Raw genomic sequence first — 21,905 nt, 5'->3', positions numbered from 1 at the left:
AGTGTAAGGTCTAACCATATCACCTACTACAAATACTGAAGTGGCTTGCCATTTCCTTCTTCAGCTCATTTTAAACTGAGGAGCTTAGGCAAATGGTGTTAAATGACTTGCCTAGTGTCACATTGAGTTAGTCAGCATCTGAAGCCAGATTTGATCTCATTAAAATGAGTTTTCCTGATTCCAAACCCAAGTTCTGTCAACTGTTCCAACTGACTATCTAGGAGGCAGTAATAGAAAAGAAAGCTCATTGTGAATTAATCTCGTCTGTTTATTCTTTCCCCTTAACATGTCTGTCATTTTTAATGTCCCACTGAATCATAACAAATTTTCTCTCCCTAAATTTTAAAGACTTAATCTGTGTTGTCTGTAATAGCCCTTTTCCAAGAAAATAACTAATTTAAATTTTTTTCATTATTCTTTGTTCATTTCTTAAAAATTTAAATAGTATTTTATTTTTCTAATTACATGTAAAGATAGTTTTCAACATTCATTTTTGTAATATTTTGAGTTCCAAAAATTTTTCTCTCTCCTTTCTTTACCTATCCAAGACAGCAAGCAATCTGATTTGATTATTCATTTTAAATGTATTTCCATGTTAGTCATATTGTGGGAAAAAATATCAAAACAAAAGGGAATTCCAAGAGAAAAAAAGAAAGTAGTATGCTTCAATCTTCATTGAGTCTCCATAGCTCTCTTTCTCTGGATGTGGATGGCCTTTTTCATGGCAGGTCTGTTGGAATTGTCTTGGATCATTGTGTTGCTGAGAAGAACTTAAGTCTATCATAGTTGATCATCACATAATCTTGCTATTGCTATGTACAATGTTCTCTTGGTTTTGCTCATTTCATTCAGCATCATTTCATATCCAAGCTTTTCTGAAATCACCCTGCTCATCATTTCTTATAGAACAATAACATTCATAAACCATAACTTATTCAGCTGTTCCCCAATTGATGGGCATCCACTCAATCGTTTCCCAGCTTTCTGTTCCTTTCTAAGTTTAGCTGCATTGGGGTGTGGGGGTGTGGGGGTGTAAACCTTTTAATTTAATGTAATCAAAATTATCCATTTAATTGCAGCTTATCTTGTGGTTATCTTGGGATTATCAAGTGCTTGGAAAGAATGTGACCATTTCAACTTTTTCTAGTATACATATTTAAGTATGTTCCAGAATTTTTTCCTTTATTAGAAATCAGGAGACCTTACCAATACTAATCATTCTGTGAACTTTGAGAAATTCTTTCCTCCTCTTAGCACCTCTTGGGTGCTCAATTTGTCTGTAAATGAAAGGTTGGATGCTCTTAGATGACTTCTATGGTCTTTTCCTATTCTAGCATTCTCAGCCCCTTAAAACATTTACCTTAGTGATATGAACAAGTAGATGGACTCCTTTGCTTCTGTGAAATAACATTCCACCAATAGTTTGAGAGGAAATTTTATATCTGATGAGAAGAAATTCACAACTTAATTCACATTTCCTCTTACTTTGAACCTATTTCATGTAGTGGCCTAATAGTTCCCACATCTTGTTGAAAGTAATCAGATTTGACCTGTCGCTTCCCAATTCAGTAAACTCCAGTGACTTCCTATTGTCAGTAGAACAAAATATAAATATTTGGTTTTTATAAAACCTATTCACATCCTATCTTTCTAATCTCATTATACATTATTCCTCTTATATGTTATCTTGTCTTTGTGTTTTTATACTCCAAGCATGCAATGTTCTCCCATCTTCCCATTCAGGCCTTCTCTGGCTTCAAGACAAGTATAGGAAGCCTTTCTTGATCTACTCTACTTTTCTTCATCTGCTAGTTACTAACTCCTTATTTATTCTGTAGATGCTTTTGTATGCTTCCCCCATGAATGTTAACTCCTTACAGTCTTCTCCCATGAATATAAATTCTTTCAGTAAAAGGATTGTCCTTTGTTTTTTTATTTATTTTTTGTAGTTGTATTCCAAGTAACTATAATCCCTAGAATATATTAGGTGCTTAATACATACTTGCTGATTGAAGCTTCCTGTGTAAAAGGTGTATCAATGGAGTGCCTCAGACCTGTTTGAAGTGTACAGTATTTAGTACCAGGGTTTTGTGGTGGCCACATCTGCTTTGTTTAACCTATTTAATACAAAGGGCTAACTTGTTTCCTGTGAGTGAAATAAAAATGGCCTTGAAAATAAGTCATAGCCTCAGACATTACATCACCACCCAACCTTTTTCTGTTGATATTACACAGGATATATAGCCAGAGGTTCAGGAATTCACCACCTACTGCTCTTAAGGCTGTTGAAGCTTCCTAATAAAATTTCCTTTCTTCTCTTTATTACCTTACCATGTAACTTGGAATTAGCTCAGTTTGTTGTGCCTGGCATGTCATATTCCACACCCTTCCCCTCCACTTCCATTCCCTTGCCACAAAAATGCACTGTCTGGACTAAAGGTAAGTTTGTCAACAGAACCATCTTCAGATTATGGGATGTTGTTGATTTTCATCTGTGAAAGCTTTTTTTATTTTTCAAATCTCTTTTCACATTTATTATCTCTTTTGATTCCTATAGCAGTTTTCTGATATGTAGTAGAACAACTATTTTTTGACAACTGAAGAAAACTAGGCACAGAGTAGATATGTAACACTTTGACTACATAGTAGAGTTTCCACCACTATCTCCATCACCTCCTGTCATTAAAGACTCCTGCATGCCCATCATAAAACTTTCTTTTATTGGTTGTAGAACTTTTCCTACTTCATACCCTCAGAGATCATACAATCATAGTATGATGGTGATAAGTGGTACTGATTTCAGCTTTGAAGGGGCAGAGTTGATCTCAAACCAGGCCTCCACTTTCTCTACACTGTTCTTCCTTTTCCCAGTGGAGGAAAGTAGAGGGTGTAGACTAAATCAATCATAACCTGTTATACTGTTTTAGCCTGGGATATTATAATAGCCTTCAGATCCATGTGGCTTTTTCTGTTATTTTGTAAAATTTATATCAGGCACAAAGTTACTAATACAATACAATAGCTCAGAGCCCTGAGTTAGGAAAATTCCAACATTTTGACAGTTTTGACTTTCTGCTCTAATTAAGCTTTTTGTGCTTCCAGCTAAGCTTTTATATTTGGGGCAAAATCATAATGCAGGAAACATTTAGGAAAAGAAGTGGGCAAACATGTGTGACTGTTATTATGATTGTGTGCCTGTTATTAGACAAACACAAGGAATGAAATTGAGGAGAGAGTGGACTTTTTTGAACTTTCCTTCAGTCCTTCAGTGAGCACAACTACTTGCTTTGAAGATCCTACTCAGTTCTTAACAGGGCAGATCCTCGATAGTCCCTCTCAACTGCTCCCATTCTTTCACCTGTTTGCCTCAATCATTGATTCTTCCAAGTTTAACTCAAATTCTGGGAAGGATTTGGGGCCTTAGTCTACAAACATCTTTTTAAAACTCCCAGATGTGATTCAAGTCTCACTTCCAAGTCAAAGTTCTCATACTTCCATACTTCAAATTGTTCTCAGGATTTTAAGGAACAACTTGTGTTTCTGAATTATAAGTTTCAGAAGACCAGGGAAGCCTCAGAGTCTTGTTTCATTAAAGCTGGAAGGGACCTTGGGAAGTCATCTAAATTATTTGGATAAATGAAAGAGCTTAATTCAGGTAGTTAGGTGTTATTTAGACTAAATGAGCCTTAACATGATTAAGGTGCATGGAAGCAATATTCTTGGGCATATGTGAGCCTGTGTACACATGCAGTACACATTTGAATGTAACCATGAGCCTATAAACCTTTACATATTTTACTGGAAAGTAAATAACAACAACAAAAAAATGTCTAGCTTAAGCCTTTTCTTTTTTTCTGTTATACTTTATTTAAAGATGCTTCCTCAGAATTGAGGGTTGGTGTGGGTTTTTTGTTATTGTTTTTGACAATATGAATTGTTTATTGCAAATAGAGTATGATTTATATGATATTTAGCAATCCTTCATTATATGCGAGTGACCTTTCAGATAGTATATCACAAATTTTCACAGTTGTAATTTGTTTTTTTTTCCTCCTCTCTCTTTCTCTCTCTCTCTAGAAAAGGTCAGAGCAGGGCAAGAGAGGCAGAATGGCAAGGAATGGGAAAACTCAGGTTTGGATTTTGTGGCATAGACTTAGCAGTTCCTGGAGTTTCTGCATCAGAGCTATAAGGCTTTTCAAGTCTAAACAATTAATTAGACATGTCACTGGAAGATAATTAATTATTATAGAAGGGGCCTTTGGAGAGCTGTTTGGCAATGAAGAAAGTAACTAACAGGTATCCTACTCTGTCAGCTACTATTGAACCACTCTAAACATTTGTGCAAAGAAAAGTGGACAAGAATTCCCATCTTCAGTGATAGATTTGTGAAGAGAGTTTAAGGTAAACAGCTGTTGTCTGTAGATTCGTAGGAATCTTTAGTATTCTTCAAGATTCTTTTTCAAGTACAGGAGAAAATCTATCCCTTCTGTCCTCCATGTTAATACCTTTTGGTTCAACCATCTTGATACTCTTCGCTTGCATCCATAGTTAGTTAGTAAATATTTATTAAACATTTACTATTGCAAAGCCCTGTGGTAGATGATAGTGATAAAAAAGAAAGTAAAAAAGCAATGTCTACTTTCATGGGATTCTCATTCTTTTGGGAGAGATAGTAACATAGGCACAAGATGTTTACAGAGTAGAAGGAAGATTTTTTGAAAATGGAAGGTATGAGCATCTTGGAACCCCAGAAGGCCTTTCTGCAGAAGCTAGGATTTGAACTGAGTCTTGAAAAAGGAAGTAAAGGTAACTAAGATGTAGAGAAGACGGGGCAGAATGTTATAGATATGAAAGACAACATGTGAAAAGAGATGAAGTTTCATGTTCATGAAACTGCCAGTATAAGTAGACCATAAAATAAAGTATAAGAAAGCTGAAAAAGTAAAAAGGAATCAGGTTATTAAAAACTTTAAATGACAAACAAGAAGTCTATTTGATACTTGGACTAATAAGCCATCACTAGAGCTCCTTGGACAGAGGATGACATGCTCAGATCTTTGCTTCAGGAAAAACACCTTGGTAATTCAGCAAAAAATAGATTGGAATGGTTGGAGGCATGAATATTGGTTATAGGCTATTGCTGTGGTCTAGACAAGAAGTGATGAGAGTTCAAACTGGGTTGATTTTTGTGGGGAGGAAGGGAGAAGAGGACCTAGAAATAAGGAAAAATAGTTGTTGCTTTGCACAGAAAATGTTAATGAATCTAAATTCTCAGTCCACTTGAGTTATCCAGAAGTAGCAGTTTGTATTACAGTGACAGTGACTAGTGTTAGTTCCTTTGTCCTCACTCAAAGTATATATATTCACACACACACACACACACACACACACACACACACACACACACACACACACGTGTTATAGTGATATACCAGCACTGTAACAAGGAGACACAACTTTACATGAACATTCAACCAGCAAAAGATCTTTGCAATGGACTAACTTTTCCCAAAGAGAATGTGTGACTTAAGCGGGCTAAGGAATGAAGAGAATAAGGAGCATTTTAGAGTGGGAGTATAAGATATTAGAAAAAGTGGCCAAATAGGAGTATGGGAGGAGGTATCATTAATAGAGTGACTCCTTGCTAGACAGTTTAATGAATTGAGAGACATTTGTTGACTCCCTCTAAAATCTGTCCCTGTTCTCTCAGTTGAAGCTGGTATCTGAACAAGTTAGGAGGCTGAAATACATTAATGCCTACTCTATTCCAGTACTTTGACAAATTAGTGTCACTCCATAGCCAGGTACATTAGATAAAAGGAAAAGTCACCTTGTTGCCAATTAACTGGGTTTCCTGCTTTCTGTATCAGGTCACTAAAGAAGTCTGGTTTATATAGCTATTGAATGATTATTGAATTTGAGTTCTGAAATGGAATGTTCCAAGTACAAAATATGTCCTACTCTTGATATCTCACCGCTAATGAAAGAAGCTTGATACATGTACACAGAACTCTTGTTTTGGACATTTCATTCAGTCATCTTCCAAGTCAAATCACGTTATGTTCCAGACTCTCTGAAAACTGTATGTGATGCTTTTTTCTAAGGGTATGAGATGAGGTGAAATTCAGAGACAGTCACAGAAAAGCGGAGTTTTGTTACTATTATGTTAAATATTTATGTTAAATTTAATGTGTACTTTAAAAAAAGTGTACTTAAAAAATTGTTTCACATACAATTTTTTCTGCCTGCTTTATATTGAAATATTTATATTTGTTGATTTTATACTTATAACAAAATAATTTTAAGAAAGAAATATTTCCTTCACTGTCCATTGCAAATAGCAATGTGCTATAATAAATATTTGAATTTAATTCATTTTTAATTCACTGGCAAAGCTGATATAGAATCTAAAACATTTTTTTCTGCTCCTGTTATAATCCTGACCTGTTCCTTCTAGGCAAGATGTGACAATAAAGATTCTTCACTTGCTGTCAGTTGGTTTTTACCTCCCATTATTCAAAATTAGGCCAGACCTAAGAACCAAAAGTCTGGAATTCTTTATATTCTCATCCTCACTTTGCAGCAGACTTAATGTGGGAGCTTTCCTAGTTTTCTCCCAACATAAAAACAAAAATAGGAATAATAGACTTCTAGTCTAGAACCAACCTAGGTTTAAAACCTAAATATAGATTTATACAAATATAAAGAGAAAAAAATCCACTCTGGACTATCTTTATTCCTGACACTTTGCCAAGAAGTATGGGTGTGTAGCAGGGGGAAGTTGGCTTTTCTCGTTTAAGGGGACTATATTTACTAAGCTTAAATTTTTCTGTTTTCTTGGAGGTAACTTGGAGGTATCTTGTGTCAATTTACTAAATCTGGATCGGACAAATAGGTTGAAATTGTATATGTGACATAAATTTAATATCATTTGTCAGTTATCTGAACAATTTGCTAGAAAATAGAAGTCAGTTGTTAGAAAAGGAATTCTCTGTCAAACAATTTATATATGTGAGTCAGACTGTTTGAATTTGAATGTTGTCAGTGATAATCCACTCCCCAACTAGCTTGTGTATTAAAAAAGTTGAATCAATCCAGCCACATTATCTGATATTTTCTTCCTTGTCATCCACAGCGGGCCAGGGTTTGGTCTGGCTGGTGCCCATATGGAATTCATGAGATCAGCCTCACTGACCCAAAACCCTAATCTCAGCCACTCTGTAGTCTACTTTTTGTAAGATGGGATGTCCTTTCTAAGCAGCTTTAGGAGCAAATGAACTCTACAAATTGTTTTGATAATTTAAAAAAACTCTTACTCTGCATTTTTAGTGTGATTCTACTTAATGCAGTGAAGTTTTTTGAAAAATACTAAACCCCCCATACATTCTGGCGTGATCTCCTTATAGATTGAACAATCCTAGAACTTATTTGTATTTCAGTTTCTCACACTCAGCAGTGTTCACAGCAGCCTACTTTTGATTCTGGAAGGCATCCAGCAGTCAGACAGCTGTGAAAAAACATAAAGTAATTCCTCAGGATAATTTTATTCCAGAATGTGAAAACCATACATTGTTTACCTATACCAACAGTAAGTCAAGACCCATTCTTTGGGATCATACTCTCTGCAGACTGTTCCCTTATCTTGAGTGAGGAAGTAGTTCTGAAGAGGCCTTCTCATTCTAAGCATTTTCCACATATTTTAGGAGCTATGTGATTAAAATCAGTGAGAGAGAAATAACTGTGCTCAAGAATTTCTTCCTTCAAAGGCAAACATATGAATCAGTAATGTAAAAACTGCATACCTCTTTCTTCTGTCACACCAACTTCTGAATTGGTTCTTGTGAACAACAGTGATATATATATATATATATATTTTTTTTTTTTAAATGAAAAGCTTCAACAAAAAAAAGAGGGGGAAAAAAAGGATTACAGGTATCATCTTTGGAGATCAAATTTTTTGTTCAATTCTGGTCTTTTTCTTATGAAAGCTGAAAAATCTTCTATTTCATTGAATAGCCATTCCCCCCTCCCCCCCCTGCAAATTGTTCAGATAACTGACAAATGTTATTAAATTTATGTCACATATACAATTTCAACCTATTTGTTCGATCCAGATTTAGTATTATCCTTAATTTTGTTGGGTAGGTGATTCTTGGTTGTAGTTTTTTTTGCCTTCTGGAATATCATGTTTAAGTGAATCCTTAGGTAGTTTTCAGATATTGCATGTAAGCGATTACATGTCACTGAAGGTAATAGTTATTAAGTCAAGAGTTTGTATTATAGAGCCTTATTTTTTTCTTATAAGCATGGTGTTCTTATAGTGATTATCTTCTTTAGAGTTAAAATTTATCATTTATTACTATCTCCCTAATCCCTTAATTTAACCTCCCACTTCATTCACCTATTTATTTCATAATTCTTTGTGGTTTAGGATCTGTCAGCCATATTTGCTCCCTATTGTTTGCATTGTGCAGCAATGTTTCACTGCATTAGTTCCAAATATGTGCCTTTGGATTTGAAGCATTCCTTTCCCTAATCCTCATCCCTTCTTGTGCCAAAAGGAATAAAATCTATGGGTTCTTAAACTTTTCAAACTTGCTGACTTCAACAGGATGATAACCTGAGATAATAGATGGGTTCCAAAATCCAGAGCAGTCAAGACTCAACTTCAGGCTTTTTGAATCCTTACTGCTTTGCTTGCTTCTATAACTAAACATATTTAGTTATTAAACATATTTAACATGGTTCATGGCTTAGTTTATTTGTAGAATTGTAGAGTTTGAAAAAAAAACCTTAGAGATTAAATAATCCTAACCCTAAATAGTCTACCTCTCTTTTACAAGATATGGAAATTGGCAGAAACCAGGACCAAAAACTCACAGCATATATCAAGATAAGGTCAACATGAATGATTTAGATATAAAAGGTGATACCATGATGAGATTAGGGGAATATGAAATAGTTTATACCTATCAGTTCTGTGGGTAAGGGAAGAATTTAGGACCAAACAAGAGATAGAAAGCATTACAAGATGTAAAATGGATAAATTTAAAAAGGTTTTGCCCAAACAAAACCAATATGGCCAAGATTAGAAGGAAAATAGCTGGAGAAAAAATTTTGTGGCAGTTATCTCTGATAAAGGTCTCATTTCTCTAATATATAGAGAATAGAGTTGAATTTATAAAAATTTGTAAATCATTCCCCAATTGGTAAATGGCCAAAGGATAGAAACAGGCAGTTTTCAAATAAAGAATTTAAAACTATCTACATTATGTAAAAATGCTTTAAATAACTAACTAGAGAAATGTTAATTGAAACAACTTTGAGGTACCACTATATACCTATCAGATTGACTTTATATGACAGAAAAGGAAAATGATCAATTTTGGAGGGATTAGGACACTAAAATACATAGTTAATAGAATTGTGAATCGATCCAACCATTCTGAATAGCAATTTGGAACTACTTCCAAAGGGCTGTAAAACTGCATACCTTTTGATTCAGCAATGCCACTACTAGGTCTGTTTCCCAGAGATTTAAAAAAAAAAAAAAAAAAGAAAGAAAGAAAAAAAAGTATATATATGTACAAAAAAAATTTATGGCATCTCTTTAATGTGGTGGCAAAAGAATTGGAAATTAGGGAGATGTCCATCAATTGGAGAATGATTGAATAAACTGCCATATGATTGTAAAGGAATACTATTATGTTATAAGAAATGACCAGCAGGAGGATTACAGAAAAATCTGGAAAGATTACATGAACTGTTACAAATTGAAATGAGCAGAACCAGGAGAACATTGTAGACAGTAACAGCACCTGTGAATGACTTAGCTATACAATGATTCAAGACAATTCCAAAGGACTCAGTATGAAAAATCCTATCCATTTCCAGAGAAAGAATTAATTGAGTCTGATTGCAGATCAAAATGTACTATTTAGACTTAAATTTTTGGGGTTTTTTTTGGGGGGGAATCTGTGTTTTCTTTCATACTCTGATTAATATGGAAATATGTTTTGCATGAGTGTATATAATCTGTATCAAAATGCTTACCATCTCAGGGAGGGGAACGAGGAGGAAAAGAATTTGAAACCCAAAATAAACAAAAATCAAAAAAACTGTTTTTACATGCAATTAGAAAAAAATATTTTAAAAGATCAGGAAACTGAATTTAGTGGATTTTAAACCTTATGCAGTGGTGACTTCTGTTTTAAATTTAAAAATATATTTACTGATATCTTTTGTTTTCAAAGATCACTTGCCTTTTCTTTTTCAATATAACTTTGTGCCTTTCTGTCTCAGAGAACCATCCCTTATAATAAAAGAAGATACATAATAGTTCAATACAGTTGACCAGCAAATTAATGAAATAATACCCTACCTTCACAAAGAGTGGAAGTTGTATTCTCATATCTCTTCTTTGGGGTTAGGAAAACTTCAAATATAATTTCATAGCATCTAGTTTTGATTGTTTTATTTTGTTGTCATTGTTTATTTTGTTATCCTGGTTCTCCTTAATACACTTTGTATCAGCTCACATCTTTCTTGTTTCTCTTTATACATAATATTCACCATGTTTGTACCACATATACCATACTATAATATATTCCATTACATTCCTCAATTAACAACTTGTTTATCTGCTATCCAGATGATGGATGTCTACTTTGTTTTCAATGCTGAGTTACTATAAAAAATGCTGCAATAAAAATATTTAGGTAGATGTGAAAGTTTTGGTTTTGCCTTTCATTTCTGTAAGAGCCTAGATGTGGAATCACCAGGTCAGAGGGTGTGGACATTGTAGCTACTTTCTCGGCCTAATTCCAAATTATTTTCTAAACTGTAAGTACATCCCTGCTCTATCATTACATTAGTGTCCCCATATTTCTACAACTTTCCTAAGTTTTTTAAATCTTTTATTTTATTTTTCAGTTAACAAGCTTTATTTTTTCTCCATTATCTCCCAATTTAAAAAAAATAACTCCCCTGCAGCAAACATGTAAAGCATATTTTTATTATTTTAGCATATTATTTTAAAATAATATTCTGAAGCAGAACTAATTTATGTCTCATTTTTCATCTTTTCAAGCTGAAAGCTGATAGCATAATTTATCATTTTTCTATAATGGTTGGTCCTTGCATTGGCCAAAGCTTTAAACTCTATTAAAATTATTTGTCTTTATAGTTTTATTATTATTATTATATAAATTAGTCTCCTGATTCTGCTTATCTCAGTCCTTGTCAGTTCATACAAGGTTTCTCTGAAATATGATACTGTCATTTCTTATGATGCAATAATATTCTATTACATTAATTTACCATAGTTTGTTAAGCCATTCTGCAGTTGTTGAGCATCCCCTTAGTTCCCAATCCTTTGTCATTACAAAAAGAGCTGTTATAAATAGTTTTGTACATATCATTCCTTTTCTTCTTTGGTCTCTTTAGAGATATAGGCCTAATAATGGTGTCATTTGATCATAGGAAATACTTTGGGGATGTAGTTCTAAATTGCTTTCAAGAATGATTGGACCAGTTTAGAGCTCTGCCAATGGTACATTAATGTGATTTTACCCTCCTGCAACATCTCCAAAATTTGTCATTTTTGACAATCTGATAAATTGAGCGAGGTAAAACAGAACCTCAGGTTTGTTTTAATGTGCATTTCTAATTGTTAGTGATTTGGATTATCTAAAGTCCTTACACTTTTATGATAGCTACAGCATAAAACCATAAACCATAGTAAAATATGTATTGCATTGTTTTATAAATCAATCTCTTTAGCCAAAACTTAAGAGTTCCAGTTCCAAAAAGTGTTTTAATAGATACTTACAAAACAAACCAACTATTTTTATTCAGATAAAATAAAACCAAACATCTTCTTGTCCATGGCAGATAGTTTCTTTAACTATTTGTATTTAGAAAATGCCCAGGTTTTTAAAATAAATATTGCTGCCATCAGTGAGATAAATGTTGGTGCCACTTGGAGCTACTATAGACATAGTGAAATGATGCTTGGTGATTGATTAGCAAATACAGGTTTCACTCCTAATTCAAATTAGAAATAGATACAAAATATCATTTTGTCCATTCACTATGAGAAGTCCTAACTTTTTAATAATAGAAACTTGTTCTTTTTGGATGTTTATATGATTTACCCAGACTCTGATTTGAGTCTGTGAAGCAGAAAATATATCCAAATTGTCCATGGACTCTCACTTGTCATTGGTGCTTGTAAACTGGCCTTTTTATCTTGACAGGTCTGTATTTTTAAAGTCCATTAAAGCTCCTTCACATACTTAATTTTCATTTAAAAATAAAGTCTGTTCATTGTATTGAGAATTTCCCAATGTGACATTGACATCACTATTTGGTAAGTAAGAAATCTTTCCTAACATCAATTTCAACAATATATTGTAAGTGCAACCAAATAGACATTTTACACTTGTTACTTCACCCATTTGCAATATAAAATAGGAAGATCTTAGTTTTTCAGTTAATTGCAACAATCTTCAGGTATATGTTACTTCTAAATAGAATAATTTGAAGTTACTTTGCATGTGATATGTTAGATTATTTCAACTATCAATTGTAGCTGAAAGTGGCACTAACATTTATATTAGTGACACTTTTTTTTCATTTTGAAAGTCTTAAAGCAATCCTTTTGATGTTGCAGTCATTTTATTTTCCCTGGGGGGAAAATTTTTTTCTTACCAGCTTATTCCACATCATACATTCTTGATCTATAAGTGTGTTAGGATTCATGCTATCTGCTGCTGCAACTGCCATACAAAGCAAATACTTTCCAAAAGTTAACACTATTATTCATGAATACTAACTTGGATTGTCTGGATTTGGGTTCTGTACTTTACCTTATTTCCATTGTTGAAACTGTCACCTTTATCTTTATATTAACTGCTCCAGTAGCTTTTGTCCTCCAAGTCAATTCTACATTTGTCTATGTTAAAGTGATATTACTTTACTTTAAAAAATTAGTGAAAGGGGCAGCTAGGTGCGCAGTGGATAGAACACCAGCCCTGAAGTCAGGAGGACCTGAGTTCAAATGTGACCTCAGACACTTAATGCTACCTAACTGTGTGACCCTGGGCAAGTCACTTAACCCCAAATGTTTCAGCAAAAAAAAAAAAAAAAATAGAGAAAAATAAATGAGACCAACTTAAATTTAATTATTGAAATGAGAATTGAACCAGATGAGTTCCAATGCAAATTTGAAGTGATTATTTATAACCATTCTTAAATTTATTTCAGTTTTTCAAAAGTTGTGGTTTGGAGAAGAGGGAAAATCAAATTATTACATCATATTATGATATTTCTAAATACATAGTAGATATGTTACTTCTATATAAAATTTAAACTTCAGATTTATATACTTCTATTTAAATGCATCAGTTAGCACAATGCAGTTCTTGAGCCATGACCATAGTTTGCTGTTGGTGATGGCCATCATTCCCTTAGATAACACCTTCAATTTGACCTCATTGACAACATTGCAGATTTGGCCTCCTTTGAGCACATTGTGTTAAAATAATTGCCGCAGAACAATTCACTATTAATGTGAATTCATTTTGTTAGTATTGTGTCATTGATTCTGATTTAAAATTTTGCATTGAAGAAGTAGGTGTATTAATGTAAAATTACTCTAAAAAATGTCCAATTTTGAACGTTATTTCACTCTTCCTGGGGAAAAAAGGAGGTAAAATGCTACTTTAGACCAAATCACTGACTATCTTTGGGTAGCAGTTATTTTCCTCTTTTTTTCATCTTTAAAAATGTATCTTTTTCTTGTTTCCTTAGGTGCCTTCTGAGAAATAAGCCATTTTAAAAATTGCAATATTTTTACATAGTAATATTTTTCATCTGGGATATCATTAGAAAATTTCAGGTTTTGACATATTCTAGAGAAATAGAGCCAAGTTGACTGAGGTAGAAAATACTGCTGATTGAAACTTAAAGCATTATATTGTATATTTTTAAAATTATACCTTCTCCTGAATTGCTAGATTGTTGTCATTGGAAAGCACTTAAGGTACTTAATGGCATATTTGCGTCATGAGCCTGTGTCTTTGAGACAGACTTTTATGGTGACCTGTGGCAGTCATTATGACAGTAGATTTGAGAACAAGTGAAGGTAAATTCTTCAGGTTGTATCTATTCTTTTGAGTGATATTTGTATATATTTTCTATTCCCAAATTAACAACCACAGCACATTTCACATAGACGTGTCAATATAGCAAACATATAGTCTGCATAGTATTATAGTAGGTGCTGATCACAGCAGCAAAATTTAATACATTTGAACATGAAGTTTATAAACTTTTAAAGTTAAATAAACCTTATATGAAAATAGCATAATACCTATTACATAAGTTTAAGACACCATATCTATTATATTTCTCAATGCCATTCACTTGGATAACTGCAATGTAATGACAGTTCATTCTGATACATTGTTCCAGGAACTGTGCTAGGCTTGGGAATACAGAGACAAAAACAAAGACTGTTAAGATCCTGTCATCAAGAAGCTTACTTTCTATAGTCTAGAATGCATCCTTCTTATGAAGGGTGGGGTGAGTAAAGTAAAGACAAGTGGTGATTTGTTATCATAATGCATTATTATAATGCATAGGTTTATATTATTTCCTATATTTTTGACAGTAAAGATAATGTATGGTAGTTGCCTTTTGTAATAGTAGTGTCTATTTGTGTTCAATATCCAGAAATGAATTTCTGTGAGCATATATCTTTAGGATATCTCTTCCCATAAAATCCTCTCAAAACTTCTAGTAAGATCCCCTTTTAAACTAATTTTTCCTATTCTAGATTTTAACTGCTTTATATTCCCTTGCATTTTATTTGCAGACAAATGAAGCAAACAAAACTTGGACATAATCAATTCTGGTCTTTGTACATCTCGATATTATGTGTTTGGTGTTACAGCTTGGTCTTATTGGTAGGCCATGCATAGCAGGGACCTAGTAAAATCAGGCAGAAACTTCACATTACTGTTCTCCCCTGTTCCTCCCACTACTATTTTCTTATCAGTTAGTGATTTTGAAGAATTCCTCTTTTGCTTTGTACTTGGTACATGTGCATTCATCTAATGACTTTTTTCTTTTTTCTTTTTTTTTTCTTTTCCTTTTTTTCCCTTTTCTTTTTATTTTCTTTCTTTCTTTTTTCTTTCTTTTTTCTTTTCTTTTCTTTCTTTCTTTTTTTTTTTTTTTTTTTTTGGTTAAAGCTTATGCCATTTTGTTTTGTTCCAACAGTACATCCTTTCAGGCTCTGATGACTTCAACCTGTATATGTGGAGAATTCCTCCAGATCCAGAAGCAGGTAAGCATAGTCTCAGTATGTGACAGATCCTAGTTAGTACTGGGACCAGGTAAAATTCTGATCACTTTTCCCTTATCAAAATCTTAAAATTGCAGTTCTGGGACATAAGAGAGAGAGGCAAAAATGTTTACAGCAAAAGTTTTATCAAGTGCTGGTGGCTTAGAAGAGATGAAACTGCCTGTCATTGAACCAAAAAAAAAAAAATTGCCAAATGTTAGCATTACAAAATGCTTTTCAAAACTCTTTTAGACCCAAGTTTAAGGGTAGCCATACAATTGCTATGGTTAGTTACTAAACAGATTACAAAAGGGCTTTTACAGATTTCATACACACACACACACACACACACACACACACACACACACATACACACGTACACACCTTTTTTTATGGTTGTTCAGGAATTTTAGTACAAATGAAGCTGTTAACTTTGAAGTACAACCACATGTAATAAATCTTGCACGACACTTTGCAAAGTAAATCAATGGAATATGGAGACAGTTTGGTACTTAAGCCATTTAAAAACAAATTTCCTCCCTTTTTACTATTTAGTCTCGAAATTAGAAATCTTTTATCTGAAGCGTATCCTTTTTCTGGTTCCAAAATTTTTTAAATTATTTTTTAGAATAAGGTGTTCTATCTATGCCAGACTATCATTTCATTAGTATGGCAAACTTCCTTTACCATTGTAATTTTTCTGCAGTGTTAGACTGTGGACTAGAAGTTTGAGAAGTCAAATGATTTATATAGGATTGAAAATCCAATGTGTATCAGAGGCCAGAACTTGAGTCTTTCTTACTTTTTAAAAACTATCCGTTTGACTTCTAAACTTTTAAATAAGTGATTGATGAGCTCTCAGGGAATATTTTATAGCACCATCACTTTTGAAAAGACTAGGGAAGGAGGATGGCTTGTGATTAATGACAAGATTATGACCTTCTACCCCCTCTCCCCTCTAAATTACTCATTCTTACATGAGTACTAAGGCTTAAGAACTAGAAAGTGATTCACTTTGGTATTAGTTAGAAGGTGGAGTCTTAAGTGAAATAAAAAATGTGGAGTTGGAATCATAACAATATGCTTGTCTTTTAGGATATTTGGCTTCCATAATAGTTTCCTCAGAACTAAAATTTCATATCTTCTTACCTCTTCCTCCATCCACTAGACCTTAGAATACCTAAGCTAGTGCTTTACTCCAGTTAATGGGTAGTTGCTACTTTTTCTGAGAAGTAATGACTGTCTAGTTCAGGAGAGCCCTTATTATGTGAATACTCACACACCCTGTTCTCTGCTGGGTCCAAGTGTGGCACAGAAGCAGCAGAAAAGTCTAGCTGTGGAGTCAGGAAGACAGGGGTTAAAATTTTATTGCTAATACATATAGTCATGTAGTTCACAACCTTTCAGTAGTCTAACTCTCAAAGCCTATAAGTTGCAGACACAGTGCCAACCTGCATTGGGAAGGGAAAGCTTCATCTTGAAGTTCTACCTACCAGTGAAATCATAATTCCAGTACCTATCCAATTCTATGTCTTTTGGCTGTTTGACCATTGGCAAATCACTTCACTTCTCATTGTCCCGACAACTCTAAATCTAAATTATCTAGGGGTTTACAAATCTAATAGAATCAAAGGATAGTTTCAGCTGAATCTTTCCACATCCTGTTTTTTGTTTAGGCATCAACTTTATTATTTATTAAACTAATCTTCCTATTTTAAGTTTTATTTGCTTTGTATTCCCTTGCATTTTATTTTCAGACAAATGAAACAAACAAAACTTGGACATAATCAACTCTGATCTTTGCACACCTTGATATTGTGTGTCTAGTGTTACATCTTTGTCTTACTGGTAAGCCATGCATAGCAGGGACCTAGTAAAATCAGGCAGAGACTTCACATTGCTGTTCTCCTCTGTTCAAACCAAGAACTATTCCATATCATTGAGATAGAAGATTTCATCTTGATTACCCATTTATTCCCATTAGTAAAGTCAGTCAATCAATAAGCATTGATTAATTACCTGCTATATACAAGGTACTATCTACTACTATTAAATTCCACCTATCATCACTTAACACAGGAAATCTTTGAGCTTTCTAGATAATGTGAAATCATTCAGATAACACTCATTTTTTATATTACTGATTTCTTAACTTCCATCACAAGCAAATAAGTTAAGGGTGTTTCTTTTCCTTCATATTCTAAGCAAGTCTGCTAGAACCATGCTGGATAGGGATCCCAGTGTTTTCATAGTCAGACTTGCACTTACAGTGCTCTGTTAGAATGATATTATATTTTATGTTATTATTTAAGGAACTAAAACTTTTTATTCTTAAAAAAAGGGACATTTTTATATATATTAGGGAGAATGAAGAAAAGAGGATTATATGTAATATTCCTATTATATTTAGCTTTTTTTTTAAGTATGTCGTAAATTCATATTACTTTTAAGAACTATACTGCTTATGTTTCCTTCTATTCTCTTTTGTTCAATTTTAAAAATAAAAAATATTTCTTCTTGGGAGCATTTGCTAGATCTCTCTACCCTTTCTGTCAAATCCCACTTCCATGTAAAATAAAGAAAAACACAATCCCTGTAGCAAATATACATAGTCAAGCAAAACAGATTCATACATTTTCTATGTCTAGTCCTAAATTCATCACTCTTTTCTTAGGAGATAGGGAGCATGCATCCTCAGATCTCTATAAAGACATGATTGGTTCATTGCATTTATCGAGTTTCAATGTTGTTTTTCCTCACAGTGTTGTTACTGTATAAATTTTTATGATTCTTATTTCACTGTGCTTTAGTTCAATTCATGCAAGTCTTTCCAAGAGTTTCTGAAATTCTTCCATTTAAGGAAATTACTCCTTTTTTTAAACTAATGTTTCATAAGTTTTTTATCACTAGGAAATGATTTTGCTGGAATGCTATCCTGTTCCCGCAAAAGGTTTATTCTTTAGCAACAACCTAAAAAGGACAAAATTATATTACATGTTAGTGATGGAAAAAACACAACTTCATTTTCAAGTTATATTCAAGTACCTCTCCAGTCACAATAAAGAGATGGTTTACATGTGACTATATGTTCACTTGAGTCTTTATTCCCTTCTATATTTTATGTTTCTCATTGTACCAGCCACTAAACTGCTTCCTGTGGCCAAATAAATATTTTATTAATCACATACTATGTGCTTAGGTCCTAGGGATACATAGGCAGAATGCAAGAGTTCTTCCCTTCAGGAAATGTACATTCTATCAAGAAAACAACATGTATACACATAAGAGAGAGAAAAAGAGAGAAGAGTGTGTATGTGTACATGTAAAATATGAGCCATGTTTTGGAAAGAAAGAACTAATTTACTAGAGAAAATAAGGGAAAGCTTTATGTAAAAGTGTCACAGCAAAGTTTGAAAGGAACAAGTGATTGATTTCCAAGAAAAATTTTAACATTAAAAAAGAAAATGTGTCTATAAATAGAACAAAAAAGTAGTAATCATAAATGTATATGTATATTATATACAGTTGACCGTTTTAAATGTATATGATAAATTCAATGTTTTTTCAAAGTTTTGTCTTTCCTCTCTTCCTCTGAACTTCCTGCACATTGTTTAAAAAAAAAAAAATTCAGTGATCCTCTTTTTTTTCTTTTATCTTTGGCCATACTCCCTAACTATCTGCTATTTCTCAAATTCTCTCTCCTAGTTAAAAAAAGAAAGAAAGAAACTCATGTTGTTTAGAATACAATGATAAAGAAAGATAGTAATAAAATGTTAAAAAGCATATCAGCTTCTGATGTTGAGTCATTTGACATTGCTAGGAATTTTGGAGGTAAAAACTTCATTTTCTTGGCCTTTAGTAGCTATAATTTCAGCTGCCATAGAAAAGGTTGCCAAGCCATATCTCCTTAGGAGTTGCTTTCCAGGATAGTGGCTGGAAAAGCTGAAATTAAAGAAGTTCAATTTTCTGGGGCTGAAAGAGTTCTGTTACTCTCAGAACTCTTGAGCTTATATGCTTATCAGTGGCAGTTAGCAAGAAATTTCTGGTGGTGGTGGTGAGAAATTGGACTCCTTCTCCACGGTGATTTTTCCTCTCTTAATAGTTTCAGGGCCAGGCTAGAGGCCTAGAAAGCACTGTCATTCCAAAGGCTCTTGGTTTCAGTGTCCTAGGCTGTGAGGGTTTTCAGGGGTGATTGAAGCATTGATAATGGTTTCCCTTGCTTGGGAAATGCTTTCTCCCCCACATACTTCTTGATATTACTTATTGTTTTGATTATTGTTTTGATTATTTTTGATCTAGTTGACTTTCTAGAGATCTCTCCATAAATGATCACATTATTTGAAAAAAGCCATGTTATTTTCTCATTGCCTATGCTTATTTCTTCAATTTCTTTTTCTTACCATGATAGCTAACATTTCTTGAATTATATCAAATAATAGTGGCTACAATAGATATTCTCAGGATTTTATTGGAAAGGCCTCTAACAATTACAGTTAATGTTGGTTCTTGGTTTTAGATAAATATGTATCATAGTCCATTTTGTATGCTTTTTATTATTTTTATCATAAAGAGATGTATTTTTCAGATGATTTTTTTTTGTGTCTACTGATGTAGTCATGACATTTTATTGTTTTTTTTTTAATTAACGTAGTCTCTGTTATTTTCATATTTTTTCCTAATAATGAACCCTCCATTCTTGGTTTAAAGTCAAGTCAATAGGTCAAATCAACTCAGTAATTATTAAGTGTAAAAGACCATGTTCTTAGAGGATTACAAAGAAAGGCAAAAAAACAAAAACAAAACCTGTCCTCTAGAAGCCTTAGTCTAATTGGGAGTGGAGGGAGGGAAACAATATGCAAACAACTATATGCAAATAAGATATAGACAAGATAAAAAGGAAATAACTTTAGAGGGAAGGCCCTAACATTATTAGAAAGATCAGGAAAGACTTCTTGTAGAAAATGGGATTTTAGCCAATCTCTGAAGGAAGTAAAAAGCTAGTATATAGAGATGAGAAAAGAGAAATTCAAGACATGGAGGAAAGCCAGTGAAAATGCCTGGCATCAGGAGAATGAAATGGGGTGTTCAAAGAACAGTTAGAAAGTCAGTGTCATTGGGTTGCAGAAAACATGCAAGTAATGCAGTAAGGGGGACTGGAAAAGTAGAGAGTGGCCAGATTACAAAATGCTTTAAAAGTCAAATAAATAAAAGATTTTAATTTAATCATAGATCTAGTAGAGACTCAATGGAGTTTATTGAGTAGAGGGTTAACAAGGTCAGGCTTACACTTTTTTTTTTTTATAATTTATTAATTTTATAATTATAATTTTTTTGACAGTACATATGCATGGGTAATTTTTTTTTTACAACATTATCCCTTGTATTCATTTTTCCAAATTTTCTTCTCCCTCTCCTCCCTCCCCTAGATGACAGGCAATCTCATACATATTAAATGTGTTACAGTATTACCTAGATACAATATATGTGTGTAAAACCAAATTTCTTATTACACAGTAAGGACTGGATTCTGAAGGTATAAGTAACCTGGGTAGAAAGGCAATAGTGCAAACATTTTACACTCCTTTCCCAGTGTTCCTTTTCTGGGTGTAGCTGTTTCTGTCCATCATTGATCAACTGGAACTGAATTAGATCTTCTTTATGTTTAAGATATCCACTTCAATCAGAATAGGTTTTCATACAGTATCGTTGTTGGAAGTATATAGTGATCTCCTGGTTCTGCTCATTTCACTCAGCATCAGTTCATGTAAGTCTCTCCAAGCCCTCTATATTCATCCTGCTGGTTATTTCTTACAGAGCAGTAATATTCCATAACATTCATATACCATAATTTACCCAACCATTCTCCAATTGATGGACATCCATTCATTTTCCAGTTTCTAGCCACTACAATGTTTTGGCACATACAGGTCCCTGTCCCATCTTTAGTATTTCTTTGGGATATAAGGCTTACGCTTTTGTTAAAGATTACTTTGACAGGTGACTGGGAGATGAATTAGAGTGAAAAAAAGGCCTGAGGCAGAAGGGAGACAAATCAAAAGATTAGTGCAGAGGTCCAGATGTGAGATAATGAGGATCTGTATCAGGGTGATGGCATTGTCAGTGGAGAAAAGGAGGCATATGTGAGAGATGCTATGAAGATAGAATCAACAGTGTGATTGAATAAGAAAGTACAAACTAGGGAGTGAGGCTTTCAGGAGGATATAAGCCTGTTTATAAGCCTGTTAACAGGGAGAATGGTGGTGTCTGACACTAAAAGGAAAGTCAGGAAGAGGGGAGAGTTAAGGGCAGAGAAGAAATCAGCTCAGTTTTTTACATGCTGAGTTTGAGATACCTGTGCGACATCCAGTTCAAGATTCTGTCCAATGGGACTAATTGAAGGTGTGAAATTAGAGAAGAGAAGGCTGAGTCAATAGATCTAAGACTCATCTGCAGAGATAATCACTGAATCCTTGACTTCTTGACAATCAAGTAAAGTAGTATAGAGTGATGATGTCAAACTCAAATGGCAACATGGGCCCTTTCCAGCTGCATTTTTATT

At 33.5% G+C, this 21,905-nt stretch overlaps 1 protein-coding gene across 2 annotated transcripts in view; it reads left to right on the top strand.

Moving 5' to 3' along the window:
- DCAF5 (DDB1 and CUL4 associated factor 5) overlaps positions 1-21,905 on the top strand; it is a 141,827-nt gene that overhangs the window by 95,584 nt on the left and 24,338 nt on the right. For both annotated transcript variants that reach the window (XM_074290471.1, XM_074290472.1), the window contains one exon: positions 15,283-15,349. In XM_074290471.1, the coding sequence (XP_074146572.1) occupies positions 15,283-15,349 (67 nt within the window). The remainder of the gene's footprint in view (positions 1-15,282; positions 15,350-21,905) is intronic.

This window comes from Sminthopsis crassicaudata, chromosome 2, assembly GCF_048593235.1.
Source record: "Sminthopsis crassicaudata isolate SCR6 chromosome 2, ASM4859323v1, whole genome shotgun sequence".
NCBI classification, from domain to species: Eukaryota; Metazoa; Chordata; class Mammalia; order Dasyuromorphia; family Dasyuridae; genus Sminthopsis; species Sminthopsis crassicaudata.
The sequence above is the reverse complement of the archived record's forward strand: the minus strand, read 5'-3'. Positions and strand labels throughout refer to the sequence as shown.